General features: G+C 36.6%; 1 protein-coding gene across 1 annotated transcript in view; it reads left to right on the forward strand.

Annotated features, from left to right (window-relative positions):
- The window catches only part of LOC136033313 (uncharacterized), a 74,683-nt gene that overhangs the window by 19,626 nt on the left and 33,655 nt on the right, over nt 1-21,402 (forward strand). Inside the window, exons 2-3 of the mRNA XM_065714091.1 lie at nt 14,550-14,654; nt 17,718-17,906. Of these exons, the coding sequence (XP_065570163.1) occupies nt 14,550-14,654; nt 17,718-17,906 (294 nt within the window). The remainder of the gene's footprint in view (nt 1-14,549; nt 14,655-17,717; nt 17,907-21,402) is intronic.

Here is a 21,402-nt window from a genome sequence, read left to right on the forward strand (position 1 = left end):
TCTTTCGATTTACCTCCTTTCTTGACTGTGGTTATATAATAAATCCCATTGGAGCTTTAAGTATATGTATTTCTGTGGCGGAAGAAAAAAATTGTTTTCCCCTTATTCGTCCCTCAAAGTCATAGTTAAAGTCAGGTTGCCCCATTCTCCTCCTAACTGTTGCCGCAACATTACAAGCAAGTTATTTTATGACTTGAATGGATATAGTGTATATATATATATATATATATATATATATATATATATATATATATATATGTACATTTCCTCCTCCTCAAATATGAATTCGAGATCCGCTCGACCGCCTCCCCAACACTGCCTGAAAATTTCAAGGTGATCCCACAAGCTGTTTTCTAGCCATGACAGGTAGTTTGAAAACACAGGTTCATATAACATTTTTCCATTTACGCGGATATTCATGTTGTTTCCAAATTGTAGGCTTGCGAAAATCTTGGAACCAAGGCCTAGCAAGCGATCCCTAAAAATTTTTCTACCAAGAACTTTTTGTGAACAATGGCTAATTTATATAATTTAGGTTCATTGCCTCTGGGGATGTGGGGTTTATATTGACGCCTATGTGTACTTATTAAACTGTTCAACGTCTCTGAGTGGAATGACGATCTCAAAACTTGGATGCAATATCATAGTATTTATGGGGAACTGAGTATCAGAAAGGGGCACAGGAGAGATGCTGGTTGCCATTAAATTACTTTTGGCTCTTAAAAAAGGCATTAGAACCTTCAGTTTCTAATGAACCCTCTCCTAAGTTGACTCTGTAAACTCAGCCAGAGTTAACCCAGCTCTAAAAGGGCACCTGGAAAAATCTGGGGAAGGTAGTCAGGAAGCGTGAGTGAAAGCACAGGATGGCTGGCCCCCAGCCCCTATTGCACTTCCTGGCAGAAGGGCCGCGACACGGAGAACAGCACTAGCGGTTTGGACCTTAAGGGTATAGTGCCGTCATACTTACTCTCTTAAGTTTCTATAACCACCCTATCATGAGAAGTGGTGCAGCTATGGGGTGACCCCCCGATGTGTGAGCGTGCCTTGCCGACACTTTGGGATTTCGATTGTGTTTTAGTTTAATTTAGCTTATGTATCTGCATTTGTGGGAATCCCCCCCCCCACCAAACTCAAAACCCAAACTGCGCCTCTGATCGTAAAAGGGGGTTGGAGTAAAAAAAAATGACCTATTTTAGTGAGAGAATACAATTTTATATTTTTCCTTTTCCCTTAACCCAAATACTTAAAGATATGAGTTTAATGACGATCAAGAAAATTGAATGTTTTTGCCCTTTTTGGAGCCCATTCTCTTGAGAGGGCCTTGTCTTGGAATTTTTGTTTTGTTTTTAGGCTTCTCTTGGTCTTACATTTTGACTTATGCCTGTGCCTAATCCCTTCACTTTCACGATAAAGTCCCAATTTTTGTAATTAGAAGTAATGTCCAGACAATTAGTTATGTATTTATTTATTTGAAAACTTGTCTTCATCAACAAAGAAAAAAAAGAGTATTAAAAAGAAAGTAACACACGCACACACAACAGCCTACCTTATGAACAAACAAAACGACTGGAACACGAAATAACAACAGACTTGCCACAACAAGAGGGAGCAGTAAAAGGGGAAAATGACGAAGCCGAAAAAAGTTCCGCAAGTAGTACGGATCATGTCATCCCGGTGCTATACTTAATCGAACTTTTGACTATTTTGATCATTATGGCTGTTTGATTGAATGTATTTGAAGGAGATGGGTTAAGAAAGAGAATGGGGCGCCGTTTGGTTGTCTCTGAACAATTTTTACTCATAAAGTGGTCTAGATCTTTTAATGAGAACCCTCCGAAGTTTCTACCGCCACTCCTTCTAGACGAAGCGGGAAGAAAAAAAACACCAAAAGCCAATAAATAAATAAATATATTGAAGGGTTCCCTTTTCCCAACACAAGGAAAAAAGAAAGAACGACGGAAAATTCTGTCCACTTCTTACGAGTCTTCCACGAGGGTTATACAGATCTGGGAAGCGAGGAATTTTCGGTGAGGAGGATGCTCGTACTTGGAAACGTTTTTCCGAGGGGTCGCCCACTTCCCACGACCTTATATCCATATAGGAACGCCACGTGTGCCACTAAGTTTCACCAATCTTGGCAGAGTTCCACCGCACTTGCACATGTCGGACGGTGTACATGATTTCTAAGAATGAAGTACCACTCGTTTTTTTCTTATGCCAAAATATCCAGCTTTATACGAGTTGAAAAAAATTCAGATAGAGAATGACACCATTATATTTTAGAAGTGGATTCCCTGAATTCGCCATGCACAGGCATAGCGGTAGGATCATTTGTGAGGGGTTTTTCATCATGCAGGGTTGTCTTTGCATGAACAATTCTTAATACCATACACAAAGAAGCTCATTGATTTTAGTGGTTTTCATAGTCCCTACGTCTCTAAAAGCAGCAGAGTTTGGAAACTGAGCTTAAAAAGTAACTTAACTTAAAGTTCTCTTTTAAAACAAGTTCATTAAGAAATTTGGAGTTTCTTGGGGCTACATCGAACCGATTTTAGAGTTGTCCCGTCGTCTTGTGGAGGAGGAGTTAAGATGAATAAATCATAAGAACTTGATTCGCCAACTTTTTACGTGTGCTTTTTGTCCCTAGCATCCGAAGTGGGTTATTTACCGTGTTGCTTCGAATTCAAGAACTCCAAACTCACCGGAAACTGATCATCAGACTATATCATATATTGACAAAAGAAAATGTTGATTTATTTGTTGTTTGCATGTATTTGATCTCATACAGAGTAGGTAGGCCCAACAGCAAAAATCAATGGTTTCGTGGGGGAAAATAATTTAAGGCTTTAAGTTACTGAATATATATATATATATATATATATATATATATATATATATATATATATATATATATATATATATATATATATATATATATATATATAGCCATTGTTTTGAAACTAAACCTAACCTTCCCACAACTATTCCCTTTTCAATTCAAAAATCAACGACCTCGATATCACTCCTATATTATTCAGAATATACTCGAGAAATGAAGTTAGAATAATCCTAGTGAAGTATACCAAAAATATGATGAGAATATTATACTTAAGTTTATATAATAACATAATTTGGCTATAATAATAATAATAATAATTTATTTATCACCCACTTTACAAAAACAGAGGTTAAGTGGAGTGAAATACAAAAGAAAAACAGCAAAAGTAATACAAGAAACACTTTTTTACTAATAATTTTAAAATCATCAATTTCTCAAATTCGGGTAAAGATGAGACCCCAGTTACTTGCCAAAGAGGGGTCTATCAAATACCATGTGATTGCGGAAAATACTATGTCGGCAGGACCCATCAGAATCTAGACAAACGGTTACAACAGCATAAAAATGACATAGACAAGGCCTTAATTTCAAATAGTTCCAACAACTCCTTTGATTCTGCTTTAGGTTGGCATATATTTAATAATCCGTCCCACATGATACTTTTTGAAAACTCTTCACTCATTAGTAATGATTTGGGAATAAAACAGGTGGTTCGAGAATCAATCGAAATTAATCTCAAAATAAATAATAATATTTCTTTGAACAGGGACTTGGGGGAATACTCACTAAATTCTTTATACTCAAATTTAATTAAAAATGATCTAACAAAATATTTTACTAAACCGATTTATAATAGTACTGAACCAACTACGAAAAGGCCTTTGAGACAGGCTGCTAAACAAGCAAGATTAGCTATAAGAAATTGCATCTAATCATTTTATTCTCTTCAGTTTGAATGAGCTTATATTCTCATTTCATTCTTTTCGCCTAGCAAGGATGCTAGGGCTATTTTTAAAAAAAGTTTTAAAAAGTGTTTTTAATTATTCAGTTTTAATCCTCAATTTGATGTAAGTTCTTTTATATATATATATATATATATATATATATATATATATATATATATATATATATATATATATATATATATATATATATATATATATATATATAGTTTCTCTCTTGTTCTTGTATTGTGCTGAAGACGGCCCTTGGACATAGGGCCGAAATATCTACAGAAATAATTTCCACTGTCTTGAAATTTTCCCTATTGTCTCTACGTTGTATTTGTTTGTTATGGAAAGGCAGTGTGGTCTTCGTCGCTATTTTCGTCTAGCTTATGGGGAGCAGTTGACCTATGATATCTTTTATTTTATTAGTCCAGGTAAAAAACATGCTAATATTATCAATCAACAAAATTTTTTAGAATCCTGTAGAAATGAAAACCTTATTCCCAAGTCTTTAAGATATAAATTACATTTAAATACCCGGAAAGAAGGGCAATTTGCCCATACACTACAGTTAAAAACCCTAGTCCATATTATTAAGGACAAAAAACAGAAATGACATATTATTTCTTCAGAGAGAAAATCGTTGGAAACTTTTTTGCTGGAAAACCTGTCCACCGTTGATTTTTCTCAAGTTGTTAGAATAGAAAGGAATTTGTTTAGCCCCGATTTTCGCTTGTCCAAGGAACGCCTCTATAAAAAATTGGAAGGCTTACGAAATGAATCTTCGATGAGAAACCGTATTTATTCTCCAAGATTCACTCCTGGACCTGCTATCCTTAACCTCTCTTCTAAAACATTGGAACCCCAGGAAATCGAAACACTAGAAAAAGGTCCAAAATTTTCTTTTCTACCGAAACAGGTTCCTGTGGCAGATATAGTTTCCTCTCTAGAGTCCGCTTTGCATAAACACTATCCTTCTGTCTCTAACCCGGATGAAGTTAAATCTGGTCTTATAAATATCCTCTGTAACAGCCAAAAAAAGTTTAAGCCTCCTACCAATTCCACACCGGAAAATTAGCATGACATAAAAATACTATCTAATCTCCGAAAAGATCCTTCTATTATAATAACTAAAGCAGACAAAAGCAATTCACTTGTTGTCATGAATACGACAGACTATGACAACAAAATTCTTTCGCATTTAAATGACACAGTTACATATCAAACAATAACTCATGATCCTACTGATCAGTTCACTAATAATATTATAAATGAATTAAAGCAGCTAAAACAAAATGGTAAAATCACCCCACAACTATACAATAAATTTTTTCCCCGTGGTAGTTTCTGTCCTAAACTCTACGGTTTACCAAAAATACATAAACAGGGTATTCCCTTAAGACCTATCGTAGCTTGTACTAAAGCCCCCGCAGCCAATATTGGAAAATGGCTTTGTACAGCTTTCAAACCTTTATTGTATTCTCAAAATTCCTATATTCGTAACTCGGCAGATTTGGTTAAAAAACTTAGCAACACAAGTATTTCAGAAAACACAATAGTCAGTAGTTTCGACATTGTTTCAGTGTATACAAATATAGATGTAACTATTTCAGAGGAATTATTAAAAAATAAAATAGAAGAAAAATACCACTTGATCGAGACTTCAGAGACAGGAATTGATTGTGAAGTTTTAATGACTCTTGTTAAAATTTGTAATAAGTTTTCTATGTATTTTCAATTTCGCGATTGTTTTTATCAGCAAAAAAATGAGTTACCCATGGGAGCACCTTTATCCGGGCTACTAGCAAATATTTACGTCGAGAATCTTGAGAATTGGGCATTGAATTCTTATTTTTTAAAACACGTCTATTGGGGTCGTTACATGGATGACGTAATTTCACTTTGGAATTATGGGGAAGCTGAGCTTCGGGGCTTCTTAGATCATCTTAACACTTATGACCGAAATTTGCAGTTCACCCTAGAAGTTGAAATTGAAAATAAACTTCCGTTTTTAGATGTATTAATTATTCGCAATGCTGATGAACTGGATTTTACTATATATCGAAAGCCAACACAAAACAATAGATATCTTCACTTTAATTCAAATCACCCCCCACAAGTTAAAAGAGCAGTTGTAACTTCCCTCATTGATCGTGCCCTGAATATTTGCTCCAATTCATATATAAATGCAGAAATAAACTTTATCAGAGATATTCTTTTTGGTAATGGATACCCCATTCCTTTTGTCAATAAAATAATTAACCGTAGAATAAAAAGACATTCTTGTAAAATCGAAGAAGATACTTCACAATGTGAGGCTACTGATAAGCCCTCAAATATTGTCTATCTTCCGTATATCCCAAAGATCACAACAAAATTAAAAAATATTTGCACAAAAAATAATCTGTACGTAGTTTTTACTAATAATTTTAAAATCATCAATTTCTCAAATTCGGGTAAAGATGAGACCCCAGTTACTCGCCAAAGAGGGGTCTATCAAATACCATGTGATTGCGGAAAATACTATGTCGGCAGGACCCATCAGAATCTAGACAAACGGTTACAACAGCATAAAAATGACATAGACAAGGCCTTAATTTCAAATAGTTCCAACAACTCCTTTGATTCTGCTTTAGGTTGGCATATATTTAATAATCCGTCCCACATGATACTTTTTGAAAACTCTTCACTCATTAGTAATGATTTGGGAATAAAACAGATGGTTCGAGAATCAATCGAAATTAATCTCAAAATAAATAGTAATATTTCTTTGAACAGGGACTTGGGGGAATACTCACTAAATTCTTTATACTCAAATTTAATTAAAAATGATCTAACAAAATATTTTACTAAACCGATTTATAATAGTACTGAACCAACTACGAAAAGGCCTTTGAGACAGGCTGCTAAACAAGCAAGATTAGCTATAAGAAATTGCATCTAATCATTTTATTCTCTTCAGTTTGAATGAGCTTATATTCTCATTTCATTCTTTTCGCCAGTCCTGGTTGAACTTCGTTGAAGTAAGGATGCTAGGGCTATTTTTAAAAAAAGTTCTTTTATATATATATATATAGTTTCTCTCTTATTCTTGTATTGTGCTGAAGACGGCCCTTGGACATAGGGCCGAAATATCTACAGAAATAATTTCCACTGTCTTGAAATTTTCCCTATTGTCTCTACGTTGTATTTGTTTGTTATGGAAAGGCAGTGTGGTCTTCGTCGCTATTTACTTCACTAATAGTAAAAATTTTTGAAAAAGCTGTATTGAACAAGAGCTAAGAGCCAAGCGCTCATATGGTATGAGCTCTAACAAAATTCTAAGAATCAATAGATTGATTTAAAAGGAAAATCAGAGGCTTAATGCCGGTCAGGATTTAAAATAAGAGCTCTGAGTCACGATGTCCTTCTCAATATCAAAATTCATTAAGATCCGATCACCCACTCGTAAGTTATAAATACCTAATTTTTTCTAATTTTTCTTCTCCCTTTAGCCCCCCAGATGGTCGAATCCGGGAAAACGGCTTTATCAAGTCAATTTGTGCAGCTCCCTGACACGCCTACCAATTTTCATCGTCCTAACACGTCTAGAAGCACCAAACTCGCCAAATCACTGAACCCCTCTCCCCAACTCCCCCAAAGAGAGCGAATCCAGTACGGTTACGTCAATCACGTATCAAGGACATTTGCTTATTCTATCCACCAAGCTTCATCCCGATTCCTCCACTCCAAGTGTTTTCCAAGATTTCCCCCTCCAACTCCCCCTAATGTCAAAAGATCTGGTGGGGATTTGAAATAAGAGCTCTGAAACATGAACTCCTTCTAAATATCAAATTTTATTAAGATCCGATCACCTATTCGCAAGATAAAAATACCCCAATTTTCACGTTTTCCAAGAATTCCGGTTTCCCCCTCCAACTCCCCCCAATGTCACAGGATCTGGTCGGAATTTAAAATTAGAGCTTTAAAGCACAAGATCCTTCTAAATATCAAATTTCATTAAGATCTGGTCACCCTTTCGTAAGTTACAAATACCTCAATTTTCCAAATTATTCCCCCCTCCCCAACTCCACCAAAGCGAGCAGATCTGGTCTGGTTATGCTAGTCACGTATCTTAGACATGTTTTTATTCTTCACATCCAGTGTCATCCTGATCTCTCCGCTTTAATTATTTTCTAAGATTTCTGGTCTCCCTCAACTGCCCCCCCCCCCCCAATGACGCTGGATCCGGTTGAGATTTAAAATAAGAGATCTGAATTACGAGGTCCTTTTAATTATGAAGTTTCATGAAGATTCGATTACTCCTTCGTAAGTTAAAAATACGTCATTTTTTCTAATTTTTCAGAATTACCCCCCCCCCCTTTCAATAGAGCGGATCCGTTCCAATTATGTAAATCACGTATCTAAGACTTCTGCTTATTTTCCCCACCAAGTTTCATCCCGATCCCTCCAATCTAAGCGTTTTCCATGATTTTAGGTTCCCCCACCCCAAACTCCCCCCAATGTCACCAGATCCGGTCGAGATTTAAAATAAGAGCTTTGAGACACGGTATCCTTCTAAATATTAAATTTCATTGAGATCCGATCACCCGTTCGTAATTTAAAAGTACCTCATTTTTTCAATTTTTCAGAATTGCTTTCGATTGTTTTAAAAAGCAGAATTGTGGAGAGTCAAACTTTAGCGTAAAGAGCGAGGGATTGCGGAGGGGACAACCTATTTCATATACGGATTAATTTCTGTTCGTTTTAAGTTTTAATGTCGCTCCTTACTTTCAGTTAAAAAAACTAGTTTTTTTATGTAATTTCTGAACGTTTTTGAATTAATGCATGTTTGATTTTGGCTCTCCACACATAAATTATTAAAATGAAATTTGCATATTATTTACTTTTTTAACTAAATGGCTTTCTCTTAGTTTTGATCAGACGATTTTGAGAAATAAGGGATGGGAAAGGAGGCCTAGTTGGCCTAGTTAGAAGGAGGCCTAGACAAAGACTAAATTTAATGAAACTTATATATTTAAAATCAGCATGAAAATTTGATTCTTTTGATGTATATTTTAGCATCAAAATTCCGTTTTTTAGAGTTTTGTTTACTATTGAGCCGGGTCGCTCCTTACTACACAGTTCGTTACCACGAACTGTTTGATTTGCCTATTTTTGAAACTAGGGGAAACATTTCACAAAGGCAAGTGATTTTGATGAAATTCACAGTACCGAATTCAGAATGTCAGAGAAACCTATTGTAGATGTGTCGGGCTCTTATCTATAAGAAAGGGTACTTTTCACTCTTTTTTTTAATTCCCAAATTAAAGATCACTGATGTGTTTGTTTGTTTGTTTGTTCTTTGTTTTTTTTTGTTTTTTTTTTCAGGGATGATCCTATTGAATCAATGGTCGTAGAAAATCATGATGGGCTATTTTATTGAAAATAAAAAGTTCAAATAGTTATTTTGTGGCACTAAAAGACAATTTGCCCTAAAGAGGAATAAATTTTGAAAAATTTGGGATGGCAGATTGATTCAAAAGTTTTAAAGAACTATGTGGTGTCGTTCCAGTTTCAGAGGAAGTAATGCCGCACACTGACGCATTTGCTCCTAAAAAGCACCTAGTCCGTACTTAATAAATGCCTAATCTAGGCATTTATTTTAAAGCTTCATTTAGCTAGAAGTTGCTGATGAAGTTGCTGATGGTGTCCTAGGGAAGAGTGCTAAGACAGCAACTAGGAATATTAGTGAAAAAGCTTTAGGTTTAATAGAGAGTAGAAGGGGTTTGTATAAGAATTATCTGAGCGATAGGTCGTATGAAAACAAAAGGAATGTAAAGAAAGTGGAGAAAGCATTAAAATATGAACTAAGGAGATGTGAAATGGAGGCGATGGATAAAATTGCTGAGGATCTGGAAGATGCGGCTAGACGGCATAATAGTAAAATATTATACTGGCATGTTAATAAATTGAAAGGGAGTAGCCGATCCGGACTAGTCCCAGTTAAAGATAGAAATGGGGTCACAATTAGTGATAAGGAAAAAGTTAAAGAAAGATGGGTGGAACATTTTGAGAATGTGCTAAACCGAGATACAGTTGCAGGAAAAGATATAGATGAAAATGAAAAAGTTTGTGATACCTTGGATGTGAAGGAAGATTTGTTTAGTGAGGAAGAATTAGCGACAGTACTAGAAGGATTAAAAAATAATAAGGCCCCAGGTGCTGATAGTATGATTAATGAGTTCCTTAAATATGGTGGCTCTGAGGTTAGGAATAAGCTACTGAAGATTATGAACATGATTTTTGAAAAAGGGGAAGTACCCAATGATTTTAGGAAAACCTTAATTAAACCACTGTATAAGAAAGGTGACAAGAGTGAATGTCGGAATTATCGAGGCATTAGTCTGGTCTCTGTAGGTAGCAAATTACTGAGTAATATGATACTTTTTAGACTGAAACATGCTGTAGACAAAGTTTTAAGGGAAGAACAATGCGGTTTTAGAAAAGGTAGAGGATGTGTCGACCATGTTTTCACTCTTAGGTTAATAATTGAGAAGTCCCTTCGTTGTCAAACACCTTTGGTCCTTAGTTTTATCGATTATGAGCAAGCTTTCGATTCTGTTGATAGAACAGCGTTAACAAAGGTCTTATCGTTATATGGTATACCAGAAAAATACATTAAAGTGATTTGCGCTATGTACGAGAATAATACTGCTGCGGTTAAGGTAGGAAATGAGGTTAGCAACTGGTTTTGTATTAAATCAGGAGTTAAGCAGGGTTGTGTTCTATCCCCCTTTATATGGATCATTTTGATGGACTTCGTCTTAAGGAGCACAGGAAAGGCAATTGGAGACCATGGAATCAAATGGGGAGGAAGAACGCTCCTGGACTTAGATTATGCTGATGATTTAAGCATATTAGATGAAAGTGTGAGCAAAATGAATGAATTTTTAGAGGCTTTACGAGTTCAGGGTGCTAAAATAGGCTTGAAAATTAATGTTAAGAAGACTAAGTCACTAAGGTTAGGAATAAGTGAAGATGAACAGGTGACCTTAGGTAACGAAAAGATTGATCAGGTTGGGAGCTTCAGTTACCTTGGTAGTATTATTAGTAAAGATGGTGGGAGCAGTGAAGATGTTAAAAGTAGAATAGCTAAAGCTCAGGGTGTTTTTTCACAGTTAAAAAAAGTTTGGAAGAATAGAAAGATAAGCCTACAAACCAAGATTAGAATATTGGAAGCTACAGTGATGACAGTGGTCAAATATGGCTCTGAAGCATGGACACTCCGAAAAGCAGATGAAAATTTACTAGATGTTTTCCAGAGAAATTGCCTACGGATTGTTCTGGGTACCCGGCTGACTGACCGTATTTCAAACAGTAGGTTGTACGAAAAGTGTGGTTCAATCCCGCTTTCTGGGGCTATAATGAAAGAAAGGTTGAGATGGCTAGGCCACGTTCTACGGATGAAGGATGACAGATTACCGAAGATTGTCCTTTTTGGCCAACCGTCTGGGGCTACACGGAAAGCAGGTCGTCCTTGTCTGGGTTGGGAGGATGTCATAAATAAGGATTTAAAGGAAATGGGAACTTCCTGGGAGGGTGTAAAGAGGGAGGCTTTAAATAGATTAGGTTGGAGGAGGAGCGTGCGTAGCTGTGTTGGCCTCAGGCGGCTTGGTGCTGCAGTGAGTTATTAGTAGTAGTAGTAGTAGTTCATTTAGCTAAGTTAATTCCTTTGATTTTATATGAAATCACTTACAGTAATCTAAAATCGCACATCAGCTCTCATTGTGGAGGTAGGTGATTCATTTTATGTGGGGAGGGGGAGGTGGCCGAAGCCACGTGTAAAATGTGGAAAATTGTAAAATACTGAAAAACAGATCAATTGTATTGGATTCCACATGCCATATTTTTGCCCCGGAATACTCTGTAGATATTGAAAGTGAACACCCATTTCATAGAAAAAATTGCTTCAACAGGGTTCTGAACCTAAGTTACCTCTGCCACAATGTCAGGTCCTGACCACTAGACCATAATGATCTATATAAAGATTGTTTGTTTGTACTTTTTGCTGAAATTTAGCTTACAACAGCATGTAAGTCATAATTTTGAGCCGTTTCTCGAGAGGAGGGGAGGAGGCTCAATTCAGTATTAGCAACCGGTAACCAAGTCCTCTTTTCAATTGCGTGTCGTAAAAGGAAGCATTATATTACCTAAATATTGTTATTGGCGTATGTAATAATTTTAGAGCCACCCTAGCCGAGTAGATAGCGCACTGAACTTGTTTCCCTGTTTCTTTTGGAATGCATGTTCAAATCCTGGTGCTACATAGAGCCAAGTCCTGATTTGGGGCGGGGGTCACTGATATGACTCTGTGAGCTCAGCTGCCTATGGTATGAAAGCAATGGGTATTTAAGGCCTGAGCCTCGATCCAGTTGGGTCCACCCTACCGCAAATTGAACGCAATATTAAACGTTTACATTAATTAAATTAAAAATATCTGAATGACACTGATCAAGAGAAAGGTTCTGCTGTTTTTCTATACTTACTAAACTGCTTTCTATATCAGCCCGGAAATACCCTTCAATCTCCATTTGAAAAAATATCAAGAAATTCCCAGTAATATTTCTCTTTACAGCTTAGCAGTCATGTAATAGTTAAGGATTGCAATCTATATTTTGGTTATATTAACATCGATTTTATTTTTTATTTATTTTTTAATACCAAATACGGTAAGCTTTCAAGTTTGTCGCACTAAACATAATAAAGAGAAGTTATGACAATCCTGACAACATAATACACACATACAAATCTGAAAAATAACAACTACAACAAACACTGACATCATACTATAAATGATTTAAAAATGATTTACTGTGAAAATGTGTTTCTGCTAGTTTTGTTTTGAATGTGTTTATATTATCTGTTAGAAATATTTCAGGTGGATAGTCATTCCATGACTTCCAAACCCTGCAGTTTTTCGAAAACCAGTGTCAAAATATATGACGATAATGGGCGAATACTGGGGTCTAGTGACGTTAATGCATTTCTCACCTCCATTTGTACCACTTTTTCAGCCGGTACCCCCCAGGAGAAAGCCCCGCTTCTTGATTATTGCCCCAACGAAGGCACAATTGCGCTCATTGAATTTGAGGTGTATAGTGAAATTAGGAAAGTAAGGACAAACGTCTTTCCTTTCCCAGGCGAAATCCCTGCAAAGCTCATGCGTAAATTTGATTTGTTCCTAGCCCTAACACTCTCGGTTCTATAAACCAGTGCTTTGCATCTGGGATCTTCCCCAGATCGTGGAAAACCCAAGTCGTGTGATGATTTAAGACACAACTCCCTAACGCCATGCCTAGCAAAAGTAACAGAATCATTCATCTAGCGGCGGCTACTACAGCAAGTAAGACAGACTATTGACAAATACCAATATGACAGACTCCCACAATGTGGGACGTCTGTATACCTAGTCAGAATGTACGATCAGATCCTGAAATGGCTTAAAAAGCAAGGCTGTTTTGTCGACCTAGTAGCCATCGACTTTTGCAAAGCTTTTGATCTCCTGTTACACCTAGTCGCCTGCCAAAACCTAAAACGAATGGGTGCTAAACGCCAAACGCTTGCCATTGTGCTCGATTTTCTGTCTGAAAGACAGCAAAAAGTATTTGCTTTACAAGAAGAGGACTGTGACTCAGAGTAGAGTAAAATAACCTGTGGTACCCCTCAAGGGACGAAACTGGCAGGAATAACGTTTCTTGCCATCATCAACTACTTGCTGGTAGAAGATGCTGACAAATGCAAATTTGTCAACGATTTGTCGTTTTTACTCCCCTATTTTCTTCATGGCAATGTCCCCACCAAACAATTCCCGAAATCACTTTCGATCTGCTAAGTGCATAGTGCTCTGATACGAAATTGACTGTTGAGTCTTTAAGTCAAAAATACTTAGACTGAACTCACTGAAGAGAGACTTCGTCCCCCCCCCCTTGAAGTTCCTTTCCCTGTTGTGAGTGAGGTGAAAATACTAGGTTTCATTTTCTCACGTGATTACACCTTTATTACCCATATTAATAATGTGACCCGTAAAGCAAACGCATCTCTGCAAGCCCTTTCAAAAATGCGTCGCTTCGGGTGTAACCCCCACCGTCTTCTACGGATGTACCTGTGCTACATACACCCCATGCTTGAATACGCCCGTCCCGTCTGGGGCCCGTCAGTATTAAGAACCACCTATCTAATGCAGGAACTGGATTCAGCCCAAAAACAGGCAACCAGGATCATCCTAAGTAATCTAGACATTTTCTACCACGATGCCTTAGCAACCCTTGAACTCCGTTTGGGTGACCTTATCCTGAGGTTCGGCAAAATGCTGCTGTCTAGCCCTGCTCACCGTGACATTTTACCACCAGAAGCCCTGTCAGCCGTATCTGTCAGAACTCAGCCGTACGAGGTGGAAGCTAAAACTTGTGCCTGTGCTTGCTCGGACAAACCGCTACTAGAACTCTTTCGTCCCTGCTTTTTACGTCAATATATAATAGTGTATAATAGCATGTTTTGTATTTCAACATCAAATTAGCCATTTAAGCTACGATTGTTGTTTAAATAAACTTTTTTCTCTCTCTCTCTCTAAAGTTGGATAAGGTTTAGTGAATTCTGCTTAAAAAAGGATTAACCCGCTGATCAGTAGAAATTTCTGTAATTGCAATCTTGTTTTTATGTGTACCTAATGTGATGTGTCTATCATTTCGCAAAATGGGTAGTTTAAACTGTCCATTTTATAGGCGTTACGCCACCTTCATGATTCCCAGCCTGAACCCGGATTTGAAATAGGACGGGACGCTTTGTATGTGAACGGTGAATTTCTTGTACTTGCTGTCATCTTGCAGGTATTCTCTTCTTTTTATTTTTGACTATTTTTTTAATAAACAAGTATGTTTGATTCTTATTATTTTTTTTCTTTTGCTGTATAAAAAAATGCTCTCGATAATCCCTTAAAGATCAAGTGTTTTTTTTTAAGCAACAAAAGCGGTCACGCCAAAGGAAATTGTAGCATTCACAGATTTTGGCCTAGAACAAGGTCAAATTTTAGCAAGCATTAAAATGGAGAACTCTTGCAAAATTATGTATTTAGCCTCCCAGTCTCAGAGGTTGTACTGACGTATAATATAATTTTCGTCCCTGAATATAATTGTAATCCTTAAAATGGACCGTAATTGTTAGACGCTCTAATAAAATTAACGGCTATAGAGAACCGGGAATTTGCACATAATTTATTGGGGTGTCTTCCAATTAATTCTCTTATGAGGACGGGAGAGAGGTACTTAACACCCAAAAGAAGAGTTTAGCGTCCCTGTTCTCCATCTTTCTTTGAGGAGGGTTTCAGATTAATTTAAAGAACATTCGGAATACTATGGAATTAACCTTTCCCCTCCCTTCACTGATGAATACTGGAGCTTTATCCATCTTTCTTATTAACTCATTCCTGTCGCCTCTCCTGTAAAGCGGTTTAATCAAAGCTTTCCAATTAACACGAAATTAAATATCTTTTTCAAAATTGAATTCGCAGTCTTCAGTAACCTAACTTCATAACCACCATATTTCAAGAACTCATTTGCCACGCTATCGAAGCTCGTTTTATCACGTTGATTTATGGTTTGTTTCGTCACAAGTCAAAATTTTGGTCACAATCTTTTCAAGGTTCTTCTTTTCAATCTTCTTTTCAAGGTTCAAGGTTCAATCGGGTTTAATTAAAAAAAGGAAATAACTAAACTTAAAGTACACTGCTCTGTGACAAAACTCACGTTGAGACCTTTTTTATTTGTTCCTGTAACTGTATGTAAGATATCTTGCACTATTTGGTCAGAATGTATGTTACTGGAATTCTAGAAGCCTTTATCAATAGAAGCCTACTTTCATCATAAGCCTGACTTTCTGCCTGCGCATTCCATCCTTCTTACCTGAATAAGAAATTAAATATCTCCTAATTTCTTTTTTTAACACTCAGAGACGGGGTACTGAAACCCCCTGATGAGTCTGTTTCGAAACTTACGAATTTGTTAGTCAAAATTCCAATAGGCTACGACAGGGTCTTTCAACGTCGCATTTTTTCGTGTTGTAATTTTCTTATGCGAATCTTAGACACTGCCATGATATCAAGAGAAGCTATTATTTAAACATTGAAGGTCAGGGACTGATAATTTAGTCTCAGAAGCCAGATTTGAGAAGTCCTGGATTCCCAATGGAACGGAGGCTTTTTGCAACTCTGTGTCCATCTCATGGACGAGTCAGTTCATGATTTTTTAGCCAATGACTCGAAGATATAGGCTTCGAGTCTATCGAATTTTCTTTCGTCCTTTTAGTGCCATATTTATTGGGAGGACACTGTATCCTTCTTCAGTGGATGTCCGGGACTGATAACTTCTGGGATAAATCCCCTGTGTCAATTAGCATTCAGCAATAGTATGACAAATGGTCTTTTTTGCTATAGGCAATGCATAGCGTCACTTCTATTTTACCTTGTCGGCGTAAAAGTAGATGGCATTTATGAACAATGAAAAGTATATTAATGCTGAAAAATGCCAATAGCACCCGCAAAGTGAACGGAATTTTTTTTTATAGTTTTTTATTAGTTTCACTCTATGTAGCATACTGCTTATTTATTTTCATGAAAATACCCCCTTTATGCTTACAATCTTAGAAAGCCCACACCAATAATCAAATCTATGTATAATTATTATTTATTATTAGCTTTAGCAAATTTACTCCTGATTCTTGTTGGTTGTGATTGCTATAACAGCATGTTCCGGTTCACGTTGTGGGCTCTATAAGCATTTCTTGCTTTTAAAACTAAGAATTCGACAATTTTGCTGCATTAATACACCTTTATATAGGAAATCATGGTAGCTGAAATGTAATCTATTTAAAAAAATAAGCTTAATCACAGGTGAGGCTAAGCATTGCCCATAGCCAAAAGCCAGTGGGTTTTATTTTGTTTTACTTTGTCAGTCCTTGGTATAAGAAAGATGGTCCTAGAAACTTGGGAATGGCCTAATTTCATCGAAAGTCCTATTGCCGTTATTGCCAGCCAAAACTGGTGAAAGGCACACCCTCCCCTTTTCATGTGCCCTGCCCTTTTGTTAACTGCTCCTCCGACAAGCCTCAAAGACATGAGCAAAATTTTGAGGTAGCTCTTTTGCTTAAAATAATAAAAAGTTGCAACAAATATACAGACTGGGATGGCATTACCCACAGAGCTCCAAGGGCAAGAGACGTGAATCTTGCAAATGGCTTTAGTAATAAAAACGGGGGGCTTTTCTGTTCCTAGGTCTGTATCTGTATTTACCTCTTAATTCTCAGCGACTCTTTTCTGAGATGAACATGTAAAATATTTTGTAGTGGGAGGACTAGAATATGGCCAAAAACTATGAATTTTTAACGAAGGAATTCCTTTGACTAAGAGGAACTTAATGTATAAAAAAACATTTTTAGGCACAGCCTCCCTCCCCTCAACCCAAAAAAAATCGTCACAGCCAACAAGAATGAGGAGTGAATTTACAACTAGCAATAAAATGCTAATGTAATTATGCATGGATCTGGTTTCTGTGTTAGTCTTTCTAAGGTCTTAAATGCTATGCAAAGAAAAAGAATTTGGATTTTTTTTCTATACATAGACTAAGTTACATGTGAGAGCTATTGAGAGTTAAATGATGTCATAGCAGTAACAACTACAACCAAAAAGAATCTTGAGTAAATTTCCTACTGATAATATTAATTATTATGCATTGATCTGGCAATTGGTCTTGATCTCTCTAAAATCGTAAGCCCTGTGTAAAAAGTCGAATTTTGATTTTTTTTTTTTTTTTTTTTGAATTTTTACCGCTTTTGTTTTCGTTTACCTTTTTAGATTTATGGCCTTTGTTAGTTAATCTACATACTACTTTGTTTGATAGGAAAACAGGATGGATTCGTGTTATCAGCTTCAGTTGACTAATGGCAGTACATTATGGTGTTCAAAGAGCTCTATAAGAGCGTTAAATCGACAAAATATCGAAGATCAGAGTAAAAAAAGTGGGAATGAAATAGATGAGAAAAATCGATGTACAACTTGCGGAAAAGTCTTTCATGTTTCTTGTCAGAAGGTAAGCTTTAAAACCATAAAAAAACATAAATAAAAATATATTTTTATAATATACACTATGTAGGCACAAGGCCTCCCCACTACGCACTTGGAACACTAACGCCAGGTACGACACCCACCACATAGTTTGCACAAACTTTGTAGGTCGTGGACAGGGCTGGATTTAAAGCTTTGGCGACCCAAGCGTTTTCGCCGCACCACTTTTGCGAGATTTTAAGGAAATCCCCAAAAATTCGGGAATAGTGGAAGAAATGAAGAGAACGCAACTGATAAGCCAAAAGTAATGAAAGAGATAGGTGATACCAAAATCTCACCTGCCATTCTTGAGAGACATCTGACGGTTTGTAAGTAGTCACGAAATTCCTGTGTTGTTTTAAAATCACTTTTCTATGAATAGGCAGTGCGATGGTAGTGTGCACCTGGCCCTTTGACGATGGGCCTATTTGGAAATCCTGGCCTTGTCGTGGACACAAGTTCTGTGTATGGAGCTCGGCAGTATCATGTTCCGCATCTTCAATCCAATTCCCCCTCCTCCCCGTGATTACCTCATTCACTAGAAGTTTTCATTAGCTCTCAGTTTTTCGATAGCTAGAATTCAATGAATATAAAAATTCGTTTTGTTGTGTATGGGTAAAAAGTACCTGATTTTCTTCTGTTTAATCTTGTACACTAGCTTTCCTTTAAGTTAATATGATGAGCAAAACAAGTCTCTCTTTTTCAAATCTTATCTAAACAGTTTTGTGATGTGCATGTCAGTACACACATTTTTTTTTTTTTTTTTTTTTTTTTTTGTGCCATCAACATTTCAATGAAACTGTATATTTAGAATAGTTAATACGCTGACTGGGCATTTAGTACTCTTGTATTTCAAAAAGCATTTTGCTTTAGCAATCACCATTTTTGTAAAGCCAGCTACCGATCCTACTTGAGACATCAGGTGTAGCTAGCAATTTACGACCCCCCACTCCCCCCAAAGTCAACGAATCTTAATGAAAATCACACCGAAATTAAGTTCTAGTGCCCTTTTTAAGTGACCAAAAAGAGTTGGAGGGCAATTAGCCCCCCTCCTATGCCTCTTTTCCTTCTGAAGTAGTCTGACTGAAGTTTTAATCTTTTTTTCAGCATTGTTGAAAAACCCGATAACCGGGACTTTGGGGGTAGTATGATCCCCCGCATCCCGTGGGGAAAGGTCTGTAAGTTATGAAATTTGCCCATGGTTTGCGTATAGTATTTGTTATCGGGAAGTATAAAAACTTTTTTTCGGGGTGGGGGGGGATTTTGTGCTTGAATTGTGTTTTCATGGGGAGGGAGGTTTCTGGGGTTGAATTTTTAGGGGAAATTTTACGCTTGGGGGATTTGACTTAATTCCTATCCGAAATTGTTTTTATTTATCTTACTTTCTCTTTGACAATTCAATTTTGCATGTGAAGCTATTCTAGGAAAAATTTTCATTGTGTTTGGATTTCCTGAAAACATTTCCTCAGAAGGGGGATTTTCGGAGCGATCGGAAAAACGATTAGAAATAAAAGGGTTTAAAATGAAAGTATGCTAGGAGAATTTTGTAATTGAAAGTAAGAAAATTTTTTAGGCTGATTGGCTATGTGCATGAGAAGATGTATCAGCAATGTCTCGGGAGCGGTGTGGAGTATTCAGTTGAAACTTTAAAAGGAGGTCGAGAGGATGTAAACTACCAAAAGTCAATGTATGGGTACTTTGAAAACTACTACTGTCACTACTACTAAGGCTATTAAAACGAAAATTTCAGGATTTCAGGAAAGGGACCATGGTTCATGTTGTCAAAAGGGTGTATCAGCAATAACCTAAGAATGTCTTAGGAAATTAAGCTTAAACTCTCAGGGCTGCTAACACTTTTACTATTGCTACTGCTACCGTTGAACTAATTTAATATAGTTTAAATGTATTCAGTCTGTAAAAATGGCATATTTGCAATATCTTAGTCACTGAATAGGGTATTATGTTGAAACTTTCGGGGAAAGTTAAGGTGTGTGTAAAACTTTATGGAAAGAAACTAGGTGTATGTAGGTTGTCTAAAGGGCGTATCAACAGTATCTTTGGAACAGCTTAGGGTATTGAATTGATGCTTTCAGAGCCATTACTACTACTGCAACGACTACTTATAACTGCAACAACGATTACTAATATTGGGACTTCTTGCGACTGCGACAAATCAGAACTGATTGTGATTACCAGCTACTTCGACTGGATAAAAGGCTTGAATTTGCAGCTTCTTACGACTGCGACTTCAGTTGCTTGTGACCGTGATTGTGAATACTTGGCAAAGGGACTGTGAGCACTTTCTGCTTTGACTACTTGTGACTGCGACTTCGACTACTTGGAACTGCGAATGCTACTACTTTCAACTTTAATTACTTGCGGTTGTTGCCACTACTACTACTAGTACTAATGAAACTGGGATTGCTGCTACTACCACCACTACTGGTATTTAACTAAATCAAAAGAATTTAAGTGTACCCAGGTTGTCAAAACGGCAGATATGCAATATCTCAGGAACGGATCAGGGTATTAAGTTGAAAATTTCAGGAACAGTTAAGCGGGATACTAAACTAATCAGTGTCGACTTTATGCATCCAGATTGCCAAAAGGGTGTCTGTGCGATACCCCAGGAAGAACTGATCTAAATCAAAAGACAATATGTGGATCCTATCGTGTTATGTTAAAGGGTATGGTTGATTAATATTTGTCTATGCTCAAGGTTGTAATATAATGGGGGTCAGAATCCCTTCAGTTCTACAGAAATCTAAGGGTTAATTAGAGTTTCGACCCACTTGTTTGAATATTATTCTCTATACTCAGTCATCTTAAGCTCTATAATAAAACTAATATTAAACTATGTTGCAGAATTGTGTTCAATATAGGAACAGTAAGCGATAATCTTGATTCTTATGGAGAGAAATCGAAAAGATTCAAAAATATTGAATCTTTTTCAATCTCTGTTAATTAAATGCTAATAAAATTGATTTTAAAATACTTTATCCACAAAAGAAGTTTTTCAAAGAAAAGTAAAGATCTATATTAAACCGCGTACGACAAAAAAAAGGGAAATTACTTTTCAAGTGTAAAACGACTATGAATTACTTGCAAGAAATAAAATGAAACCCAAAAGGAACAGAAATTACAATAAATAACGAATTCTAAATTAAAGGTAGAGGAAACTACCACAAGAGGAGTTGAGCTAACGATCCCAATGTCTTCTAAGGACACGAACATGATTTACCCTTTACTGAAAACAAAATATATTTTATGTATACTTTGTATATCTTATAACAAAAAAATCATGGACAGTTTGGAGCGGACTCATTCTATCGAAAATTCTTAGATATTGTGCACTTTTCAATCGTGAAATGGATCACATTTTTTTGGGGGGGGAGGGGTGCAAAAAAGACTTAAAAACGCATAAAATTTCTTTTTACATTCATTTTTTTTTTACTTTTTTACGAGTCGGACAAACATTTCAG

This window comes from Artemia franciscana, chromosome 1, assembly GCF_032884065.1.
Source record: "Artemia franciscana chromosome 1, ASM3288406v1, whole genome shotgun sequence".
In the NCBI taxonomy this organism is placed as follows: Eukaryota; Metazoa; Arthropoda; class Branchiopoda; order Anostraca; family Artemiidae; genus Artemia; species Artemia franciscana.